Source organism: Salarias fasciatus, chromosome 16 (genome assembly GCF_902148845.1).
Source record: "Salarias fasciatus chromosome 16, fSalaFa1.1, whole genome shotgun sequence".
Taxonomy (NCBI): domain Eukaryota; kingdom Metazoa; phylum Chordata; class Actinopteri; order Blenniiformes; family Blenniidae; genus Salarias; species Salarias fasciatus.
The window spans coordinates 14996973-15017594 of record NC_043760.1 but is presented as its reverse complement, the minus strand read 5'-3'; the positions used below and the strand labels follow the sequence as shown (position 1 = coordinate 15017594).

The window sequence follows — 20622 nt, the reverse complement described above, 5'->3', positions numbered from 1 at the left end:
ACAACAAGAAGTTTTTCTCCACTTTAATTGAGGCTCCTTTTTTAGTATTTTTTTTTTTCTTCTACTGCAAACATTCACTTTCAGAACTCAACATTCTCTCCGGGTTTCAGCTGGTGCTGGAAAATAAATCACAATGACTTTCACTCGGAATATTTCCTTTCACTTTTCCTTTAAATTTCTCTTTCTCTCCTCCTGTGCTGCCGCTGCACGCTCCTCACAATGAAACACTATTCTTTTCGCCTCGCAAACGTGCACCGCTCTTTATTCCTGCACTCTGTGCAATCCATCTGATTACAACCTCATTCTGATCCATGAATGATTGTATGGATGAAATCATTCAGAAAGATAGGTGAGATTCATCTGGATGTTGAAAATGTGTTTTTTCAAGCACCAGAACAGCTTCTTTTATCCGTTTTAGCAAAGCCTTATTAAAATCTCATCTTGTTAAAGATTCTAAGTGGTGTGCGTCGTCACATCTCAGTAAAGCATTTCCTGCAAAAGCATGAATTCTTTTCCTCAGAAATGCTATTACAAAGACTTCCTCTGGCAGCACTTCTGCTTATTATACTCCTGAAAATCATATTAATAAGTTCCTGTTCTCTCTCCCCTCTCGGTGAACGCAGGACGCCGCATTGTTCTTCTGGTGATACGGCCGCGTTCGGTCTGCCTGATTCAACTGATCCGGTTTGCTCAAAGTGTGTTAGAGTGCCTTCCTTCTCACAAACTTTCACATTACCCATAATCTGATACTGAGGAAGTGTTTCCAATCACTTCAAATGATGGCCGCACCTCTGACTCACCGCTACCATGTTTTCTATGATCACAGCTTCTCAGCTTGTTTTGCAGTAAAACAAAAGTAACAGTGCCACGAAAATGAGTGGCAGAATAAAACAACGATAAAACTAGTAAATGTCCGAACTATTATACATTTACAGATCACCACTGCACACATACGAGGGGGTACCCAAAAGAAACCGGAATGTGGTCATAAAATACTAATAATAATGAGTTTCGACTTCTGGCCGTCAGATGTGCTGCAGGTAAGCCTCGTGCATATCTGTATAAGATCTGAGATCCCAGAGTGACACTGACGTCTGTCAGTGTGACGTCTGTAACAGAGTGCAGCTCCGCTCTGCATAGTGAATGTGCGGATTATAACGTGTCCACCAAAGTGTTTTGGGGTTGTTTGATTTTGTACTTGATGAGTTTGACGAGGGGAAGCAAAAATACCGCCCACTTCCATTGTGTCCGCCCCAAAAACAACAGCTCGCCCTCACAAAAAACTAAGTATGCTGTTCAAAATGACTAAGGAATTGCGCCAAATGGGCCAATTTGCCAAAACGTTGAAGTATCCCTTTAAAGCTTGAATTTCTCTCTTGGATTGGACATAAGCCCAGCTGATTTTGTACAAAAGTTGATATATTTCTTTTGTAACTGAACTTGACATAATTCCAGATTTGCACAGAGAAGTGTGTTAGTTGACTTACTCATTGCCCTGGGGGTGAGTTTGTTAAATGTAGTCATTGAATTAGTTCTAGTGCTCTGTGAATATGATGAACAGACAAACACTGATTTTATCACAAGAAGTGTCAAAGCTGTCATGAATCGGCATGATTTTACACATTATATGAATTCCACATAATTGTTTGTTTCTTTCATTCTGTGCCCGATAAATTATCGTTAGATTGGAAGTTGCAGAAGCAAATGCATACGTTATCAAACGTGGTTATGAAGGAATTAAAGGGCAACTCCGGTTTTTTGACACCTGGACCTTATTTATAGGTGTGTGCATGCTCATATACTCACTCAGACAAACATCGTGCAGCTCAGAGTCCTTCAGAAGTTATTTAGATCCAACCGATTTAGCCGCACTTAGCGGGGGCCACGGCAAGGGAGCTTTAGTGCGGGACATAATCTCTGCAAAATCGCTCATTTCGGCTATATTTCTTCATCCATCGCCAGTGTTATCATAAAGTCAGCTCGTCTACCGTCTTCAGGTGGGTCAGCTGACCCACCTGAAGACGGTAGATGACCTGACAGTTTTCGCTAACTTAGCCACAATTAGCTCGGATGGGAACGTTGCGGAGCTCCTCTCCCCAGCAGAGAGGCACTTTGAGTCGGCCTTGGCTGTCACGGCGCCCGGGCGTCTGACTTCCAGGGGCCGAGTTGGAAAACGGATCGGAGCTGCTCCACGGAGGTGTCAAAGCTGGCGGAGACGCACGGCTCGCGCGCGGCCGCTGGGCCGGTCCTGGATGTCTCTCCTCGCCGGGAGGCTGCAGAGCTCCGGTGCCCTGCGGAGGCGCGCTGCGCGCCAACCGCGGGTCACACTAGGAACCCGCCGCGCTGCTTCTGGAGCCCTCTCCGCAACGCGAGGATCCAGATCTCCGCTGCGATTTTGCAGAGATTATGTCCCGCGCTGAAGCTCCCTTGCCGTGGCCCCTGCCAAATCGGTTGGATCTAAATAAATTCTGAAGGATTCCGAGCTGCTCAATGTTTGTCTGAGTGAGTATATGAGCATGCACACACCTATAAATAAGGTCCAGGTGTCAAAAAACCCGAGTTGCCCTTTAATACAGTCTGGCCGCTGATCGCATCATATAGACTATGCTAGCCATCCACACAGTATACAACATATTATTCACTGTGAAAAGAGAATCAGAGAAAGAAAACAAGGTCAAAACAAGGACAAGACAGACACTTCCCACAGAAAAGCCTCAAGGATGAAATCAAACCTAAGCTGAGGCAACAGTGTAAACCACTTCTCCACCGTCCCATCTGAATTCTGAGCCTTCAGTTCCTTTAAGATACAGGTTTCTTCCAGATTGCTCAACTTCACGGTTTAAAACTGGAAAACCGCCACTGACTTTATAAGCACACGTGCATCATGGTCTTCCAGAGGTTTGGTGTGGAGTGTGAGACACATTTTTCTCTGGGTTTCTCTCAGTTCCCAGCAGCAGCAGCAGCAGGTCAGCGTTTGTAAACGTTTGGCTTATTTGGAGTAAAATGGACGGAGCGTCTGCCTCCGCTTATGTGTCCATGTCTGGTGGCGATATTTTACTGAAAAGCGAACAAACATTTACATACACACGCACACACACGCACATACACATATTAATCTTAACTTTCACACACACACACCCACGAACACGCACACACACATAGTGGACGTACAAACACAGTGGAGAAAAGCAGATTTATCCCTCAGTAGAAAAAACACAAACTACTCAAATAGAAATGTATGTGCATGGTAAACAGAACGAACAGAATCTCTGGAATCTTTCAAACAACACACACACACAGACACACGCACGCGCGCACACACCCACGCGCGCGCGCACACACACACACACACACACACACACACACACACACACACACACACACACACACACACACACACACACACACACACACACTCATGCAGTGTATGTCCCAAACAAATATACACACTTTTCTGAGGACCATCTGTTGGGTCACAGTATTGATGGATTTGAGAGGCTGAAAAAGAGCGAACAAATATAAAACGACAAAAAGCTCAGTGACTGTGTGTGTATGTGTGTGTGTGTGTGTGTGTGTTTGTGTGTGTGTAGAAACATCATCATCACAGAAAAAAAAAAACATGTCTCAAACTTTGCCAGATATTTTAGAGAGGAGGGAGAATGTGGGACTCAGCAGAACACCAAAGTAGAAAAGAAAAGACAAAAAACCTCACATAGTGTTGGATTTGCTCAGTGGTGACAGTTTGTCCTGTTACTTTTTTTGGTTGCTTTTTTTCATTTCCTTGGCTTCAGATGGAGGAATCTCCTCTCCTCCTTCTGCCTTCATGCTCTGAGGTGATTTCTCGAGGCAGTCGTGACAGAAACATTCTCAGCGCTGAATGCAGGAGGCAGAGAGGTGGTTTTGGGTGACAGCCTACAAACATCTCAGTTCAATTCGATTTTCCGGTTTGAAGTCTGGTGTGATGGATGGCAACCAGGCCGTGTTTGAAAAACTGAGAAGTGGAAAATCAGTCTGGATATCTAATTGTGTTTGAATGAAAGTCTCCTTTAATCTTTCAGTCCCTGACTTGCTGAAATTCTTTGATGCCTCGTGGCCCAGTTTCCTCCAAAGTATCGCGATTATCGAATCTTCCCATCTCTGCTAAAATGAACAAAATTATAATGACCACCGTCCGCACCGTGCGCTCGGCAGCGTCGTACCACAACGCTGCCTTTCATCCAATCTCATAGTTTGGGAATTAAAGTGTTTTTCTCAAGTGCAAAGCCCATTAAATGAGAGCTGGCTGAACTTTGTTGATTAAAATCTTCTTGGCTTCCTGAAATCTGACGTGCTTATTTTAGATGGGACTGATAACAACTGAACAACCGAGCAAGACTTTCCATGCCCTGAAGTTCAGAAAAAAGTGTCTGAGACATTTGTATAAGTAAGGTGCCGAAATGTTGACTCTTCCCAAAACTCTGTAGTCCTAAAAGGTTTTAGATATTGCTTTTTAGAGATAATGACCACAAGTCATATTATCCAGGTGGGAAAGTATCGGTGAAATTGAAAACAATGTGCTATCAATACTTTTAAATGTGTAAAATCTAAGGACATGTGTCGTAAGTTATGTCGACTGAGTTGGAAAAGAGACTGATGAATGTTGGATGAAGTTTTTCACTTCCTAGCTTCAGGTTTGAAAACACAATTGAGAGAGTTGTTTGAGCTGCAATGAATGTGCTTGCAACTAATCCGATCTGTGTTACCAACTCTAAACTCCGATTCTTCATCCGAATCCTTCTCAGCAGACAAACTTTCCAATTGTACAAAAAATTTTCCTGCCATTGAGTGATCGTCATTGTTAGCAGAGCTACTGGAGCTGGGTATACAGCCTGCAGAGCACAGAAGAATCATTAAGAAAAAGACTGAAAGGAAAACAAGAGTACAAGCTGTATGTAATACGGCTGCGTTGCTTCATTCTTCCGGGACATACAGTTTGTCCTTGGACGTCCCTTCACCTTTACTCAAAAGGACACATTGAACCACCGCCGTCATCAGCAGTGAGTCACATTAACGGTTCAGCTCTGCTCAATAGTTCTCTCCTGCTTTCTCCAGACGTACTTGTCATATTTGCTGCTTTGGACACTAAACTTTTGTTTCCTGTAAATATAGCTGCAGCAACAGATGTGCTGTGTTTGGTATCATGTCTGCTTCCTGAAGGTCAACACGTTGGCATCATTCGTGGTTTTTCTTCATTCGTCTCTCATTTTCCACATTTCACATCCTGAAAATGAGACTCCGGCTGGTTTGATGCTAAGCAACTGTAACCCCGAACAGAACTATTCCTGCAAATGCAAACAAACCAGAAGCACGATCTATTTGTTGTAGCGTGGTTTATACAGCTTTTTTAATCTAGTCGCTCCGTTGTGAAGTCAAGCAGTAAACACCGAGACGATCTTGTTTCCAGCAGATCGTTCTTGTGTAAACCGGGCCTGAAGCACGAAAGACCCTCATTTGAATCCTCCTGTTTGTGCTTGATGTCATTTTGGTGTTATTCTTAGTTCACGACACACAAAATACACGTAAAGCCAAATCTGTTTGTGTGAGTGTGCACTGCAGCACGCTTTAGACTGGATCTCAGTCAATCAAATCCCACACCTGTTTAATGACAATGCTTCCTGTTTTTCTAAAAGCCTGCCGTCGACACACCTGCAGCGAGGCCAGACCGGCTTCGCTCAGAAGAATAAAGCGGCTGCATTTCCCACAAAGGCTTGAAAGTCGGGTTAAACACTGACAGCTCAGCGGGACCCCGGAGATGTTTCCCACTCCAATTACAATTTCAAAGTGCGGTTTAACACAGCTAAATATAAACTGCTTCTAAATATAATATGACTCTGAGGTTGTGGAGAGGACAAAATAAGTATTTTTTTTTTACTTTAAGTGGATTTCCCTCTTGACATTTGACTTTCCTTCACAGACAGAAGAAAAAAAAATGCTCCATTGAAAGTCAATAGAGAGTAAAAAAAAGCAGCGTACTGTAAGTGAAAGGTTTCTGAAGGAAGAATCGCTGCTGAGGCAGAAACGTATCTACATCTGCACAAAAAAAGTGTGTCTCTCCTTCCTCGGCTACGTAAACATCACTGCAGAGCTGCTGCGGTTTGTTACTGCAGATCACGTCTGTCCTTCTGTCTTCGCTGAGATGATAACAGCATGTTACATAAAATATTGTGAATCATTATTTATTTCATAAGTGCCCCATCCATCCTACTTTCATAGCTGCCCACTTCTCATACCTCGCTCTGTGAGTGTCACTCAGAGTGATGGGAAAAAAGGAAAAAAAAAAAAAAAAACAGTCCTCACTCATTCCTGAAGTCACCAGAGCAGCTTTGTTCCGTGTTAGCTTTATTTATTCATTATCCGCCTTTTATTTATTCACATTGTGCTTTTCAGTCCACAGATCAAACTACCGCCTGCCTCACCGAGCGGTCTGTGCCCGGCACTTATCGCCGGCTGTTTATGCAGCGCGCCAGGCAATTAGGCTGCTCATTTAATGTTTAATGTTCCTCACACTCCCTGTTCATACCTCACAAGGTGAACATGTTGATGAGGAGAATGTTTTTTTTTTTAACACACACAGCTCTTAATGAAACACTACATGCTGTCATGTCATGTGTCAGTAAAATTTTTCTCAGTTTGCTGTCAGTAAATCATTCATCTTCCAACATGTGCCATGTTGATACTATTAAAAATAAATACCGTAAATACATAAATAGATGAATAGATGGTTACTTTTCATGATGGGGATCAACCTGTGTAGCAGTAAACAGACGGGCTGAGGCGGATCTTCATAGACTCAACTGAGGGTGGAGACCAGTGTCAGACTGGATCCTGAACTGGTTCCTGGACTGTCTGATTACATCTGATTACAGTTTCCCATTATCTGCACTATATCAGAAGCAACTTTTTCTTCCGTATGTCACGTCCTCTTCCTCTCTTTGGTCTTTCTGTTTGTGTGGAGGAAGCTGCAGCTGGTTTCTGTCTGCTTTTAATAAAAAAGTTTACTGTGAAAAGGTCAAGCTAGAGGAAGTTTTGATTCCCGTTTCTCTGTTGCGAGTCTGTGTGGAAACCCATTGAGGTCAAGTTTATATCTAAACATGCTTTACAAATAAAAAAGACAAAGACTGCCTGCTCCTTCACGTGTGAAAGAGTCTCAAAACATGAAGTATCTTCAAAAAACATAATTAAATGAACACATGCATGAAAAGGTTTGTGTGAGGATTTGTGTGAATCAGATTACTGTGGATTTACATGTTCCAGGCATCACACAGAATTTAGGTTTCATACCAACCAGCAGAAGCTGACTCGCCTTCCTGGCAGCGCCCCTACAGATATCAAAACTCCATATTAACATAAGTCTTGCAAAATACTTAATCCAGCCTTTAATTCGGTGGAACAAGTAGCTCGGATTTGAATGTTTTTAAAACCAAAACAAACTGTGATGAGACTTTAGATATTGCTTTAACCTTTACAGGGAAATGCCTTGCTTCAGCTAATCTGGGCTCTATGAAGGGAAAAGGAAACAACACTGCTGTTTCTGACACACAGACGACCACACACAAAACAGGCTGGCATGAGGCAGATTATTCCTAACTGAGAAGATAAAGTGTGATCTGGTGGTAGAGCCGTCAGCACGGCGACAGCCAGGAGGCCTTTTCAGATGGTAGAATTGTGTTTGCATGTGCTCCCTGTGGAAGCAAGGGTTTTCTATGGTCCAGTCGGGTTTAGTATTCAATTGCGTTAAGTTTGGCTTGGGCTCAAGATGCCTGTCACCACCATTATTAATCAAGAAACGAATTTTAAAAAAGTTAAATCAAAAATTCAAACTCTAAGTCCACATTATCCGTGAGAAACTGTGACACCGGGACAATGAAGACCAGCCATGCAGAGACAGAAACACAGACGAACGATAAAGCAGGCATAGACGGAAGAGTGTGAAGCTGCAAAGTAGATAAAAGTGTACACTCTTATTCTTAACACGTTAAGCAGCACTGAATGCACGCCTGTCAAAGGGCTGAAGTCACACACACCGACTCACTCCACTGTCTGTTTAATACATTTGTACATACAAAAAACACTGGAGCGGAAGCAATACAGACCAGCATGCTCAGCAACTAAAACACGCACACAAGCTCCGAGAAGTCCTGTCAGGTTTAATTTGCGCCTTACCACAGGTTATGAGTTGAACTGGTATCCAGCCGGCATCTCTCTGCGCTCGCCGCCCCTGCCTCGACCCCGCTGTTCCTCCTTTCAGTCAGTGACTCATAAACACCCCCCGAAAACCTCGGCGCTCATTAGACCGGCAGCAGGACCGGAGCTCGCTTTTGTTCTCTTCCTCAACTGATCTGTAAAACCTGGAGGAAGCAGCAGAGGAAGACGGTGCACACCCAGGCTGGGTGAACCCGCCGCCCGGAGCGTCAGGCCGTCCTCTGTAGTGCCAGTGGAGCAACGCCAAGCAAGGAAGACCATGTCTGAGAATGTGTGCATATTAAATCTGGTTGTTGTTCTTCCCCTGACTGTATTTTTTTTTTTTTTTGGTTTTCTTTCATGTCTTCCAAGCAGACTTTACGGCGAGCTGACAAACTGCACCTTCGTGGTGGCCAGGGAGTTGAAGTGCTACTGGCCCAACCGGGTCGTGGACGAATTCTTCATCCAGGTCCACCAGCACTACTTCCACGACTGCTCGCTGTCCGGACGGCTTCTCAGGGACCCTCCCAACCGCATCCTGGGCCCCTTCATCGTGGTCCCCATCCTGGTCACCCTCCTCATGACGGCCCTCGTGGTTTGGAGGAGCAAGCGCAGCGAGGGGATCGTGTAGTGGAGGCAGGGAGTGAGGCACGCTCATAAGACTCGAGAGTAGAGGTACTTGTTCAATATTTGGGGAAAGGGGTTTCAGGAAGACCACAGTTTCTTTATTATGAACAGGCAAAAGGTTCTTAAATGAAAGATCTTTTTTTATGCGGGACTTGTCTGTTTGGACACTCTGTGTGGACTGAAAGGGAATCCTTGGTGTACAGAGCTCAGAGTGAATCCTGATTCATATCGGTATCAGAACACTGACCCCCGACTGCAAATATTCACAAAACACTCCATGGAGACAGAAATCCTGCAGAAAGTTTTAGATGAATGAATGAATTTGGTTTTAATAAAAATGCTGTCACCTTCAACATGCAGGGATTAAATGATGAATACTGAAGACGGATGCTCATAACTCTTGCGGGGAACCCAGGGATTTGATTTTATTATTTATGTGTACGTACAGTAAACAGTTGGTACAACGTAAGATGAAGCTGTCGACAGAATCCACTGGATTGATCTCTCTCCGATGCAGTTTGTGTGATTTCCTGTGCTAATTTTGACGGATGTGCACTACATTTGAATCCCGCATTATGAATCCTCCAGATGGCTCACTGTTGAGCTACAGAATATAGAGAGAGCAGAAATTAGTTTTAATTTCCTTTTTCTCTAGACAGCTCGGCTCACACATCCCCAGTCTCTGCGCGCACCAGCAGAGCGGTCCGCACTCCGAATGGGAAATGAGCTTCTATAGCATGAGCTGCATCGCTGGGAAAGGCAGAGGAAATTACTGAAAATTGGGAGGTGCTCGCCGCAAAGTACGGAAAAGCACAACAGAGGAAGGACGGCGGTCCAACGGCCCCGGGCTCTGATCTCCATCTTCCCCCTCCATCACCAAGGAAACCGATGTGATGAAAAGAGGAGAACATTCACAAAAGATAAATTACACTTCCAACTACAGAGACAACACTAAACACGATGGGCTGAGTTAGCCAACGCACATCCCGGTCCCACGTAGCCGTTGCCTAAAGCACAGGTCGTGTATCGTGGACCTTCGGATTCTATTGATCTCCCAGCGAGCCACAGTGTGCCGCGCGAACCGTTTCCTCACTGATATTTTTGAATGCTCTCTTTCCTTTTAGAGATTACCTGACCCCCCGACCTTCCTGTCAACAAAACAGACTCTAAAACACTCCCACACTTCCACAGCACGATCCCACTTTGTACTCTGTGCCAAACGCTCAATCGAATAAGAAGGCAATGCTTTGAATTGTCTCGTGTGTTGTTGGAGTGGCTTCTGATGATTTAATTCTTTTTTTTTTTAATCTGTGATTATGAAGAAAGTTCAATAAAGTATCTGATTGTGGTGTCTGGTATGATATAAAGTGTCGTATTCCTGATGAAAACATTCGAAATATGTCAGATTTCTTTCCCAAATAGCGAAGCTCATCGCAAGAATTCTGAGTAACCAGCTCTGAACAGGAGAAGTGAGGCAGCTGCCTTGAATAAATAAAACTATATTCTAATTAGCATTAGCTTTACAGTTATCTCACTGCCTGGCCGCCTTCTCCAAATCCCTGAGGTAAAGACGCCTGTTCCGCCTGTTCTACAGAGCCTGTGTGAATTTCAAAAGGTTGAAGTGAATCAGAATTTCAAAGGCTTCAGATTTTTGATGAATGATCAGATATAAACAATAAAAAATAGAAACTTAGTTAAGACTATGGTAAATGTATATATGTGTGTATAAGCTCCCTTTGTTGGAAAAATACATGAAAGCAGGGATCATTTTTTCTCAAACTGATGAGGTTTATTGCAAATACACATGATGAAGAGTCGAGGCTCTCAGTCTGTGTTCATCGATCACTTTGAATTTCAATTCTGTGCATTACTTTGAAGTCATTTAATCTGTTATTTTTATCAGCAGCCACATGATATGATTGTTTCTGGACTATTTGCATTTGTAATGTTCAATTTCTGGGACGTTCCTACGTTTACTAGCCCGCTCCATCCACTCCTATTAGGGCATTATTAGTTTATAAGTTTTGGAAAACAGCACGACTTCAATCCCCGAGGCTCATCTGGATGATATTTTATGAGAATCTGACTTGTTTTCCCAGACCCGCCCTCTGGAAGTCCCTTTCCCAGGAGGACGGCTCATATTTTTGCTCAGGAACCAGAATATTCTCCTGAGCGATTAAATGTAGGTTGCGCCTTTGACGGTTGGAGGTTTTCTCTTTGGTTCATGCCAGTGAAGACGAAGCTCCGGTTCCAGCGCTAGTAGCCGCCTATGAGCGTTGATGATCCTCTTCCTTCACACCACAAGATACATTCTTTAGTTTTTAATGTAAAGAGGGAAAAAAGTTCCAGTGATACCAAGTCCAGCAGTTTCGAGGCAGTCAAGGACTCGCTGTCGGGCATAACCTTCTCCACCTACGCTAACCGACCTCATTAAATAGTTAACTCACTTTGGTGAATAATTTATGAAGGAGAAAGGCAATCTGACGAAATTCAGGCACAGAATCCACATGTGGCTGCGGGGGCAGCAGATACTATGACAGTAGCAACGATGCATCTAGGAGTATTATTATTCAATAAACCAGGACGGAAAGCAAGACCAACAGTGAGGGGGGAAAGCAAAAACATTTGCCGTTTCTCTGTACTGAACTTCAAGAGAGGGGCTGCATAAAACCACATGGAGCTGGGGAAATAAAACAGTTTTCTTTAAAGGTAAGTATGGATAATAAAATGGACAAGAAGCAGTAAGACAAACAGATAAAACGACCAATGAACGCTGTTCACAACCAAAAAACCTTTTTCTTTTTCTTTATGTTAACACAGAGACACTTTGTGTCTTTGGTGCAGTTGTCCCAATACAAGTGTGAAACACCCACTCACTAAAACTGAAAATAAATTTCAAGAATTTAGATTGAATTTCAGATTTCTAGATGGTCAAGTTCATTACAAAATTCAGAAAACATGAGTTGAAAAGTAAGGGGATCAGCTCTGTGGATCCTGGACTGGATGAAGGGGTGAAGGTGGATGGATCAATGAAAAGGAAAATGAATGTCTATTCAATCTGAAAAGTATGTGACAAGAACTCATTTTTTTATGGATCAGCTTCAGTCTCTGGTAGAGATTTGTTACATTTCTTTCTCCTAATATTTGTTACTATATTTGAATGTCGATGTTCCTCCATCACAGCTTTCCCCCCATCGCCTTCCTTCACACCTTCTTTGAGTCGTCACAGGTTATTCTTGCTGTAAAAATGTGGAAAGATATTCTCCATGAGCAATTTCTCTTTCTTCTTCTACCTCCAGCAGCTCTGATCCTGTTCAGGTTTCCTGATATGCTGCTAGAAAGCCGCAGACAGAGTGTGAGGCTCAGCCAGGCACCAAATATCAGTGTGAAAACACACAGAGGACTGCAGCTGGCTGTTTGGACACGGGCATCGCAGGACACTGTGCTGGCTCCACAGAAGAGAACTCTAAGCATGAGCTCCAGCAGCAAATCAGCCTCTAGACACACATCAGCTACTTTCCCATTTTCCTTCTCTTCCTCTCCATTGACTTCGACTGCCGCTTTAATTTTCTCCCCAAAAACATGAACTCCTGTTGATTTAGCATCTTCAGCAAGGTAAGAGAGAATGGTGGGAGGATTCTGTGCCTTTCTACGACTAATTAGTCGCAGGAATAATTCAGGCAAACAGTGCCTGAAACCTCCAAACTGCTTATGAAGTCAGTGGTGTGGGATGCAGCTGGTAGAAAAACATGCACTCTCTAGACACCGTTCTCTTTTAGAGCGCACAGAGGAGCAGTTAGGAATCATTTGTCATTCAGAAAACACCGATGCACGGTGGATTCTGACGTAAACACACAAACTTCGCTGACCAGGTGTGTGTTGGCGCGGATCAAATCTTCCCTCGGCTATGATGATAAGAGGCGATTCGAAAAGAGAACTGGTGGGAAGCTTGAGCCCGTCGCTTCCTCCCAACGAGTCCGTTTACTGATAACACACGACGTGATGTCCTCCACAGATGTCTGCTGAATACATGTCACTTCGCAGTTCTTGGAATCCACATCCTCATATTCCCACGTGGCCCTGGTGTATTTCCGGCTCATTTCGGATCGCTCAGACTCCCCCCGTGGTCTCCAGAGCAACATTTCAATCTGCCAACATGAAGACTGGGAGATCGGGCCCTCAGAAGCCCTGCCCACAGGTAATTAGCTGGATTTCAAGTCAAAAGAAGTATGTGTGTCTCCTGTGCTATTGTAATATCTGTAGTCCCAGATCTGTTTCCATTTCCATCCCAGTGTGGCGGGAAATAATAATCACCAGGTGTTTCTATGGTGCGTGCGTCCCAACATGTGCGTGGTTCTCCTCTCATCACACTCAACAGTTTCACAGAAGAGTTGAGGCCCTGCTGGCCGTCTCCAGAGAGACAGACTCAAGGGACAAGAGAGCAGAGAGACGCAGTAGGAGGGAGGAAATTAATGACAAATCACCACAAAACAACATTTCCTGCAGGACACATCGTGTATCATTTACGTTCAACTCAAAAAGAAGCTGAAGAGATGCCGATAAATGGAGATACAGTGATTTCATCAACCTGCTGAGAGGAACGGGTTCATATATACAATTCTCAGCAACTTTAATCAGAGGAAAGGTTACAATTTATCTCCTCTTTATATCCATGAAAGCTGCTTTCCCAGCAGGGGAGGTTAAAAAAAAGAAAGATAAATAATTGTCTTTAAAAGTCCAACTAAAGCAGCACTGTCAACTCAAACACAATAGTAAAACTCATGCGATTAACTCTAAACTCGTAAATATCCCACACATGTTAAGACGTCATTATTTCAGCTGAATAGGAAAAGTCGTTGGTAAAAGCTATATGTAATAATAAAAAGCGCATTAGGACGCCAGCTGGAAGCTTCATGCCTGGAAATATTGGAGCAGCCCTCAGTATCAAGGTTGAAAATAATTCAAGGTCGTCAAACAGACGCTTGCTGATTCTAATGTGAGACAATCACTCACTTTATCCTTTTAATCACTTTAGCGTTCATATTTCTTGGGACAGATGAATCTTGTTGATCATTTGGCCCTCTGGTAGAGAGGATGTCATTTTTTCTCAGCTGTCACAATGATCAAAGTTGCCCGTCTCGGGGTTGGAGATGTTTTTACCCCCCTCTGATCTACAAACCGACTCCTGTTCAATTATCAAGCACGCCACTAACCCCCCGCTGTGATCACTGAAAATATCCCATCGATGAACTAATCACACCCCGGAGCCATCTTTATATAAGTTCTGATTCCTTTGAACCTGTTACACTTGTAGTTTCACATCAGAGCGTTTTCTTTTTCTAAATAATCATTTCAATTTGTCTTCAATATACTAACATTACATTCAAAATATATTGATAACGTTTTCCATGATTTCTTCACGTATTTTGAAGTGACAGTAGCTCACTCACTTAGACCATTAAAAAGTTAAAAGCGGTTGTGGAAAACAGTCAATTTGATTGTTGCAGACGAGCCGATATGAGTATTAAGATTTCTTTCCTTGTGAGTCTCCTGAGTTCACTCAGAATAAAACATCCGTTGAGAAAGAAAAGTAGTGGCATGTCGCTATAGGATTCCAGAGGACAGACTACTCCAACTTTCCCCTGTTGTGCTGAGTAGAAAAACCTCTCCAAGTTCAGCGGTGGACGTTTCCTCCGGAGCCAAGGATCTCATCGAGTGACACTCCTGTCAGCTGAGAGCAGAAATCTGAAGCAGCGTCTGGCACAGAGGTGGACAGACAAAGTCAAGAAAGTGTAGCCCGGTCGATTTCTGTGGGGTAAAATTCAGTGACACTGCAGAAATACCTCCCGCAGCTCAGACTGGTGGTGGTGCAGCAGGGAGTCGATCGTCATCTAAAATTCACAACCCGCCAGAGTGCTCCAGCCGACCTTGGGCAATTCTATACAGCCACTAGTTAGCATCTGTAACTGCTTCTCCCAGCGCGCTGGTGCTGAAAAACAAGTCATCTTCAGTTCTTGTCGCGGCGTTGTCGGTCATCGGGGTGGAAAGACTCTGATTTCACAGGAGCGGATCCACAAAAACCTTTCTGACAGTCTGAGAACCGTTGCCTCCATCGATGAAGGTGACCCCCGTCCCGCTGACGCAACTCAATACAGAAGTTTGAGGACTGAAAGTCCAGCACTCAGTTACAGTATTTCACTGTAGCCACAACGGTGGTGAAGTGAGGCACTGATAAGAAATATGGCAATGAAAATATCTGGGAGCTAAAACCTGCCAAAGAAATCAATTGATTTTCGTCTTGGGCGCAAAGTCAGAATGGTTTTCACCTTTGACCTGTAATCTTTGGCTACCAAAAGAGAAGCAATTCATCTCAGGGTAAGATTGGATTTGTGTGATAATTTAGGTGAAATCCCCTTAAGGTAGTTTGATACATATACTGCAGAAATGAGAAAATAATGGCAGACCAATAGATGGATGGACCAGCACGATGCTCCTGGCTTCAGGCGTAAATCTAATGACTACTGTAAGAGAATCAGGGTAAAGTGTAACTAACAATAATGTGTTTATCCACTGTTGCATTGTCTTTTATTTGTGCGATTAATGTGAACATCTGCTTTAGCTGAAACCACTGGGACGAGTAATTAGCAGGTAAAATGTGCTTAAGTATTAATCAGGTGCCTCAGAGGTCAGTGATGTTGGAGGCAGCTGAAAGGATGACGTGTGGAAAATAATCTTTCTGTGTTTATTCGGGAGACAGTTTATTTTCAGGCATTTCAGTTCAAATATAAAGTTCATATAAGAGGGGTAAAACAAACTCTCAAAGAAAAGCACTCTTGGCTCCAAGTCATTCTTGGGATGTTTTTTTTCCCTTCACTCGTGTCTTCTTTTATCAAACATGACGGCAGAACAGACTCTCTGAGGAAGTGATTACCAGCAGGTTATTGTCTGTATGTGGGAAGAGTGGAATGTGCTCGCAGCAGGAACATCATTATAACCACATCTTTTCATGGAAATGCATAAACATGAACATCTTTCTTTCATTCTCTGACACCTATTCAAGCTTTTTCCTTCCATACTTTTTTTTTTTTTGTCTCAAAAACTCCGTAGAAACGGGGGAATTTTTTCTAAAATATTGCTCTATTATATAAATATTACTGTGCATGGACACTACAGTCATGGTAAAAATGTCTTCACACACACACACACACACACACACACACACACACACACACACACACACACACACACACACACACACACACACACACTCATTGTAGTAGAAGAGTGTGTGACCTCTGTGCACTTGTGCCCTCACATCCTGTCTCAGTCATCCAGTTTCATAAATTCAATATAACGTCTGGTTTTCATCATTTTCCAGTGCATCATAGAAATTTGTAAAAACTTACCGTTACACAGAAACCTTCACCGCGTTTGGACAGGACGCCCGAATGACCGGCTCCGCTCACAAAGGTCAGACAACGGAGACTATGGGCAAAGTGTAAAAACGATGCTTTGTTGGAGCTCTGTTTTCTAAAACAAAACTTATTCAGAATATTAGTTTAAACTTTTTTTTTTAATATTTTCTTCACTGAGTCTTGAGGAGAAAGTTATTTTGAATACATTACAGCTTCATTCTGGGGAGTTCCAAGAAGCCGATATGAATCCGTGTCTGAGCAGAGAGATTTTTATTCTGATATATATCTGAGTTATTTCTCCACACATATTTTGAACATATTAAAATAACGAGGCATCTTTGAGTCAACTTTCCTCGAGTATGAACTTCTTTACCCTCGTCTTTGCTGAACGAGTGCCGGATCAAAGCCGCTGAAGAAAAGCGACTTCGCCGTGCTCCTTGTGCGGTCAGCTCGTTTGTTTCGCCTCCCTCAAGTATCTCCACTCGACGGCTGACAGGACTTCCTCTGCAGGACGTGATAAGTTGAGTCGCGGCACATATTGCCGCCGGATGCGCCGTCGCTCGCCTTGACCGCGATGTCCTTTTATGTGTGCATAACACTGTTGTGAGTCTGCGCCACACTTGGTTGGATAATGTGAAATGCTCCACTGTGCCCCCACATGGTTCTGGGTACCCTGGCTTTTCCCACACATGTATTTACCTTGGCTATGAGTTGATCGCCCTGCAGACATCTGCAATTAGCATCTTTATGAAAAAATAAAAAATGGCGATTATTTCTGGGATTGGCTGTGAGATTATTGCGACGGTGACTGGAAGAAGCAGGACGACGTGAGTAAATCATGCTGATCTGACATTAATGCTGTGACTCACTGAGGCGGCTGGAGATGGAACTTTATTGAATGGCGCTGATGTTTTCATTGTTTCTGCTTCTGCTTAAGTTGGCGTGACTAAATGCATCGCTGTTTGTGCCAAGCTGATCTCGCAGCACAATGAGGCGCCTCCCACCGCTGGAGCCAGTGCGTGGGCTGCTTTTGAAGCGGAACAAAGGAGCTGGAGAGACACTGACTCTGTGAATCCCACCTGGACCTGCGGGAGTCCATATGCTCGCTCAATGAACGCTCGTGCACAGAAAACACAAGTGAGGCACGGCGCCGCGCCAAACATTTAGCCACAAGGTAGAAAAATGCAGCAGAGTTTGGATTTAAATTGTGGACGTGGACTTTTGACGTGGATTTTTGCAAATTGAGTGGTAAAATTTTAAGTGAGCAAAATCTCACAAGTGAGAGAATTTTCATAAAGGTAACCAAGAAAATGTATTCAGTGTGTCATTCTTTCCCAAAAAGATGCACAAGAGACCATGGATGAATGAATCTGCACCTTTATGCTGCAGGAAACATCTGTGGAAAATCTCTAAATTAGAGGCGCACACACAATCCCTGAAAGAAATGATCGCTCGTTTTATTTGTTTTAACACAACTGTTTTAATGAAACTCCAAGTGGCACAAAATTCTGCAGCCAGACTACTGACAGGTACGTCTAGAACATCCCACATCATCACCAGATAAAACTGTGAAATGTAGAACTGTATTGTCTTTTACCTTGTTCTGTACAGAACTCTGTGATTTTATCTGTGCAGAGATGAAAAATCTCCTTCCTAACATTTCAGCCAGTGGCTGATATCGTTTATGTTAGTCTGAATTTAGCACGGTGTCGTCAGTCATACAGAGTCATAGTCTCACCATCCACACATGGATCCTGTGTCTAAAGCAAACTCAGCCTCATTGTAACCCGGAGCTGATGCTGAGGGAACAGACGACTCCGCTGCAGGCTGGTTTCTGTTTTCACTTGTTGTAATGAGCTGCGCTGCAGATTCATTACGACTGTTCAAACAAGATCAGGCTCCCTCATTTGATTTCTACATAACTTAGCAGTATCGGATCCAGATGAGATAACCGAGTTAGCCAGATGTCGTACCGTACCAGGACCATACAGCCAACGATCGGTTCACTTCGTGGTTTTTCTCCAACAAGGATCTGGATTGCGAATGAAGGCTTTCACTGATGAGTTAAATGCTCTCTGGAGAAACTGCAACTCTTGTTTTGATTCTGCTTGAAGCGACATGTGTCATATCCCACATGTGGCGAAGGGGACAACAGTTGCTCGTCTGTGCTCTTCAGTTTTATTCATCTGTCAACAACCACTGCTTCTTTTGTTGCTCTTGAAAAAACAGACTGAGTTTCCCATTCTAATCAAAGGATGGCTGGATGTTTGCTGGCTAACCTTAAGCATCTTTTCACCAAAATGTGCTGCAGTAATCATCCTATCCATTCCTTCCACGTGTTTTAATGCACTTATTTACATTTCACTGCCAAGAAAAGTCCACATTTACTTTTGCGCATCACACTGACGCCTTGTTGCAGTTAAACAGTGTCAGAACCAGACGGTGTTTAAACAGCTGAAGAAGTGAGATGCAGCGAGGAAACAGCCGGTCAGCGAGCAGCCGGGGTGAGATGAAGTTTGCTCAGAGTGGAGTGATGGGCAGGAAGGAAGGAAGGCAAACAGCTGGCAGCAAACGCCCACTGGATCATCAGCACATTCTCAGTCAACAATTAAAATCATCAGGTTTGCTGTCGACCAACATTTAGCATGAATATACTTTTTTCTTTTAATGATGTTGGATGATGGGGGGTGGGGGGGGGGGGGGGTGGGGGGGGGGGGGGGGGTGGGGGGGTGGAGTGAGGGAGTTCCAGATGTGGGGGCGGTGTGGCTGAAGGCTCTGATCATTCAGGCTGGAGGTTAGACGGTGGCAGAGAAGCTGTCAATAGTCATGGATACACTATTAATTTTAGTGAGGGGTAGCAAAAAAAAGTTTTAGGCCTTTTTTACACGTCCACAGTGAAAACACGTTGGTTCTGCGTTGCTGTTTCAGAAAAGTCTCACATTTACACAACTTTTACACAAGGAGTGAAGGAAAAAGAGTGTTTTGTTAGCTGCCACAACATTGCAACAATTAGCTGATTTACACATGTAGGAGGGAGACGAGTACTTCCTGATAACCATCCTACAGGGAATATTCTTCAGTCTGTGAGAGGCTCGATGTGACCCTGACACACACACACACACACACACACACACACACACACACACACACACACACACACACACACACGCACAGTCTCGTATTTCTATCCTTGTGGGGACCTTCCATTGACTCCCATTCATGTCTAGCCCCTAACCCTGACCCTTACCCTAACCCTAACCCACACCACAATAAAGCCTAACCCTAAAGAAATGTTTTTGCACTTTTACTTTTTTCAGTAACAACAACATGGTCAAGAAAACACTGTTTCTCCTACTTAGGACCGGAAAAAGGTCCCCACAAGGCACGTCGTTCCACGTTTTGCTATCCTTGTGGGGACATTTGGCCCCGACAAGGATAGAAATACAAGAACACACACACACACACACACACACACACACACACACACACACACACACACACACACCAAACTGTTCTGATAGTAACAAATGACCCTGATTATTTTCTCTGCTGCTCTGATCATCTCGGGATTCCGACAGATTTCTTGATGTGTGTGAAAAAGCACAGGCAGGGTGGAGATTCGTCAGGGTTTCATAAATGCAGATGATCATCAACCACGGAGGAGATGAAGAGCCTCTGTTAGACTTTATATTAGGGCTGCTGGGTGACAGTGCGGAAACTATTGCTGACATTGTACCATTGACCTGTATCTTAACATTTGACTCATTCTGCATGAATATTCTTCTTTTTAAATTATTTATTCACACAATAAACACCGTAGATAAACTGCAACTGGAATGATTTTTCAGCAGAAGAGTAAAAAGTGTTGTTAATGTATTTCCATAGCATATTACACTAGAAGTAGGAACATGTTTTGAGTTGTTTCCTTGATTTATATGCTTCTGGTTTTCCCCACTGTCGACACCTGATATGATGAAGCGCTGGAATAAAACACAAGTCATAACTTTACAGCTCTATCTAATCAGTGGGACGTGTTGGATGGAGAGTCCGTGATTCATGTGTTTATTTTATCAACATTATCAAGATAATCATAAAAGTATATCCACACAGCCTGCTCGCAACATTTCAGACAAGTCTGTGTGAAAAATTGTTTTTTTTTATTTTCAAGAGTTCTCACACTGCATTTTAAAAACAACTAAAGTCCACTTATACTTATGATCAAACTAAGCTTTATTTTTTCCAGTTTTATTTCAGAAGTCACAAAGGTTTACAAAAAGCTAGAAAAAATATTCTGTACTAGTTTAGACAGAGCAGATAAAATGCCGAGTGGTGTGTGTTGATTCAACAAAACCATCACACT

At 43.4% G+C, this 20622-nt stretch overlaps 1 protein-coding gene across 2 annotated transcripts in view; it reads left to right on the top strand.

The window, feature by feature from the left end:
* ramp1 (receptor activity modifying protein 1) overlaps positions 1–10208 on the top strand; it is a 52298-nt gene extending 42090 nt beyond the window's left edge. For both annotated transcript variants that reach the window (XM_030111539.1, XM_030111538.1), the window contains exon 3: positions 8596–10208. In XM_030111539.1, the coding sequence (XP_029967399.1) occupies positions 8596–8851 (256 nt within the window). In that variant the 3' untranslated portion in view covers positions 8852–10208. The remainder of the gene's footprint in view (positions 1–8595) is intronic.
* Positions 10209–20622: the final 10414 nt, after the last annotated feature.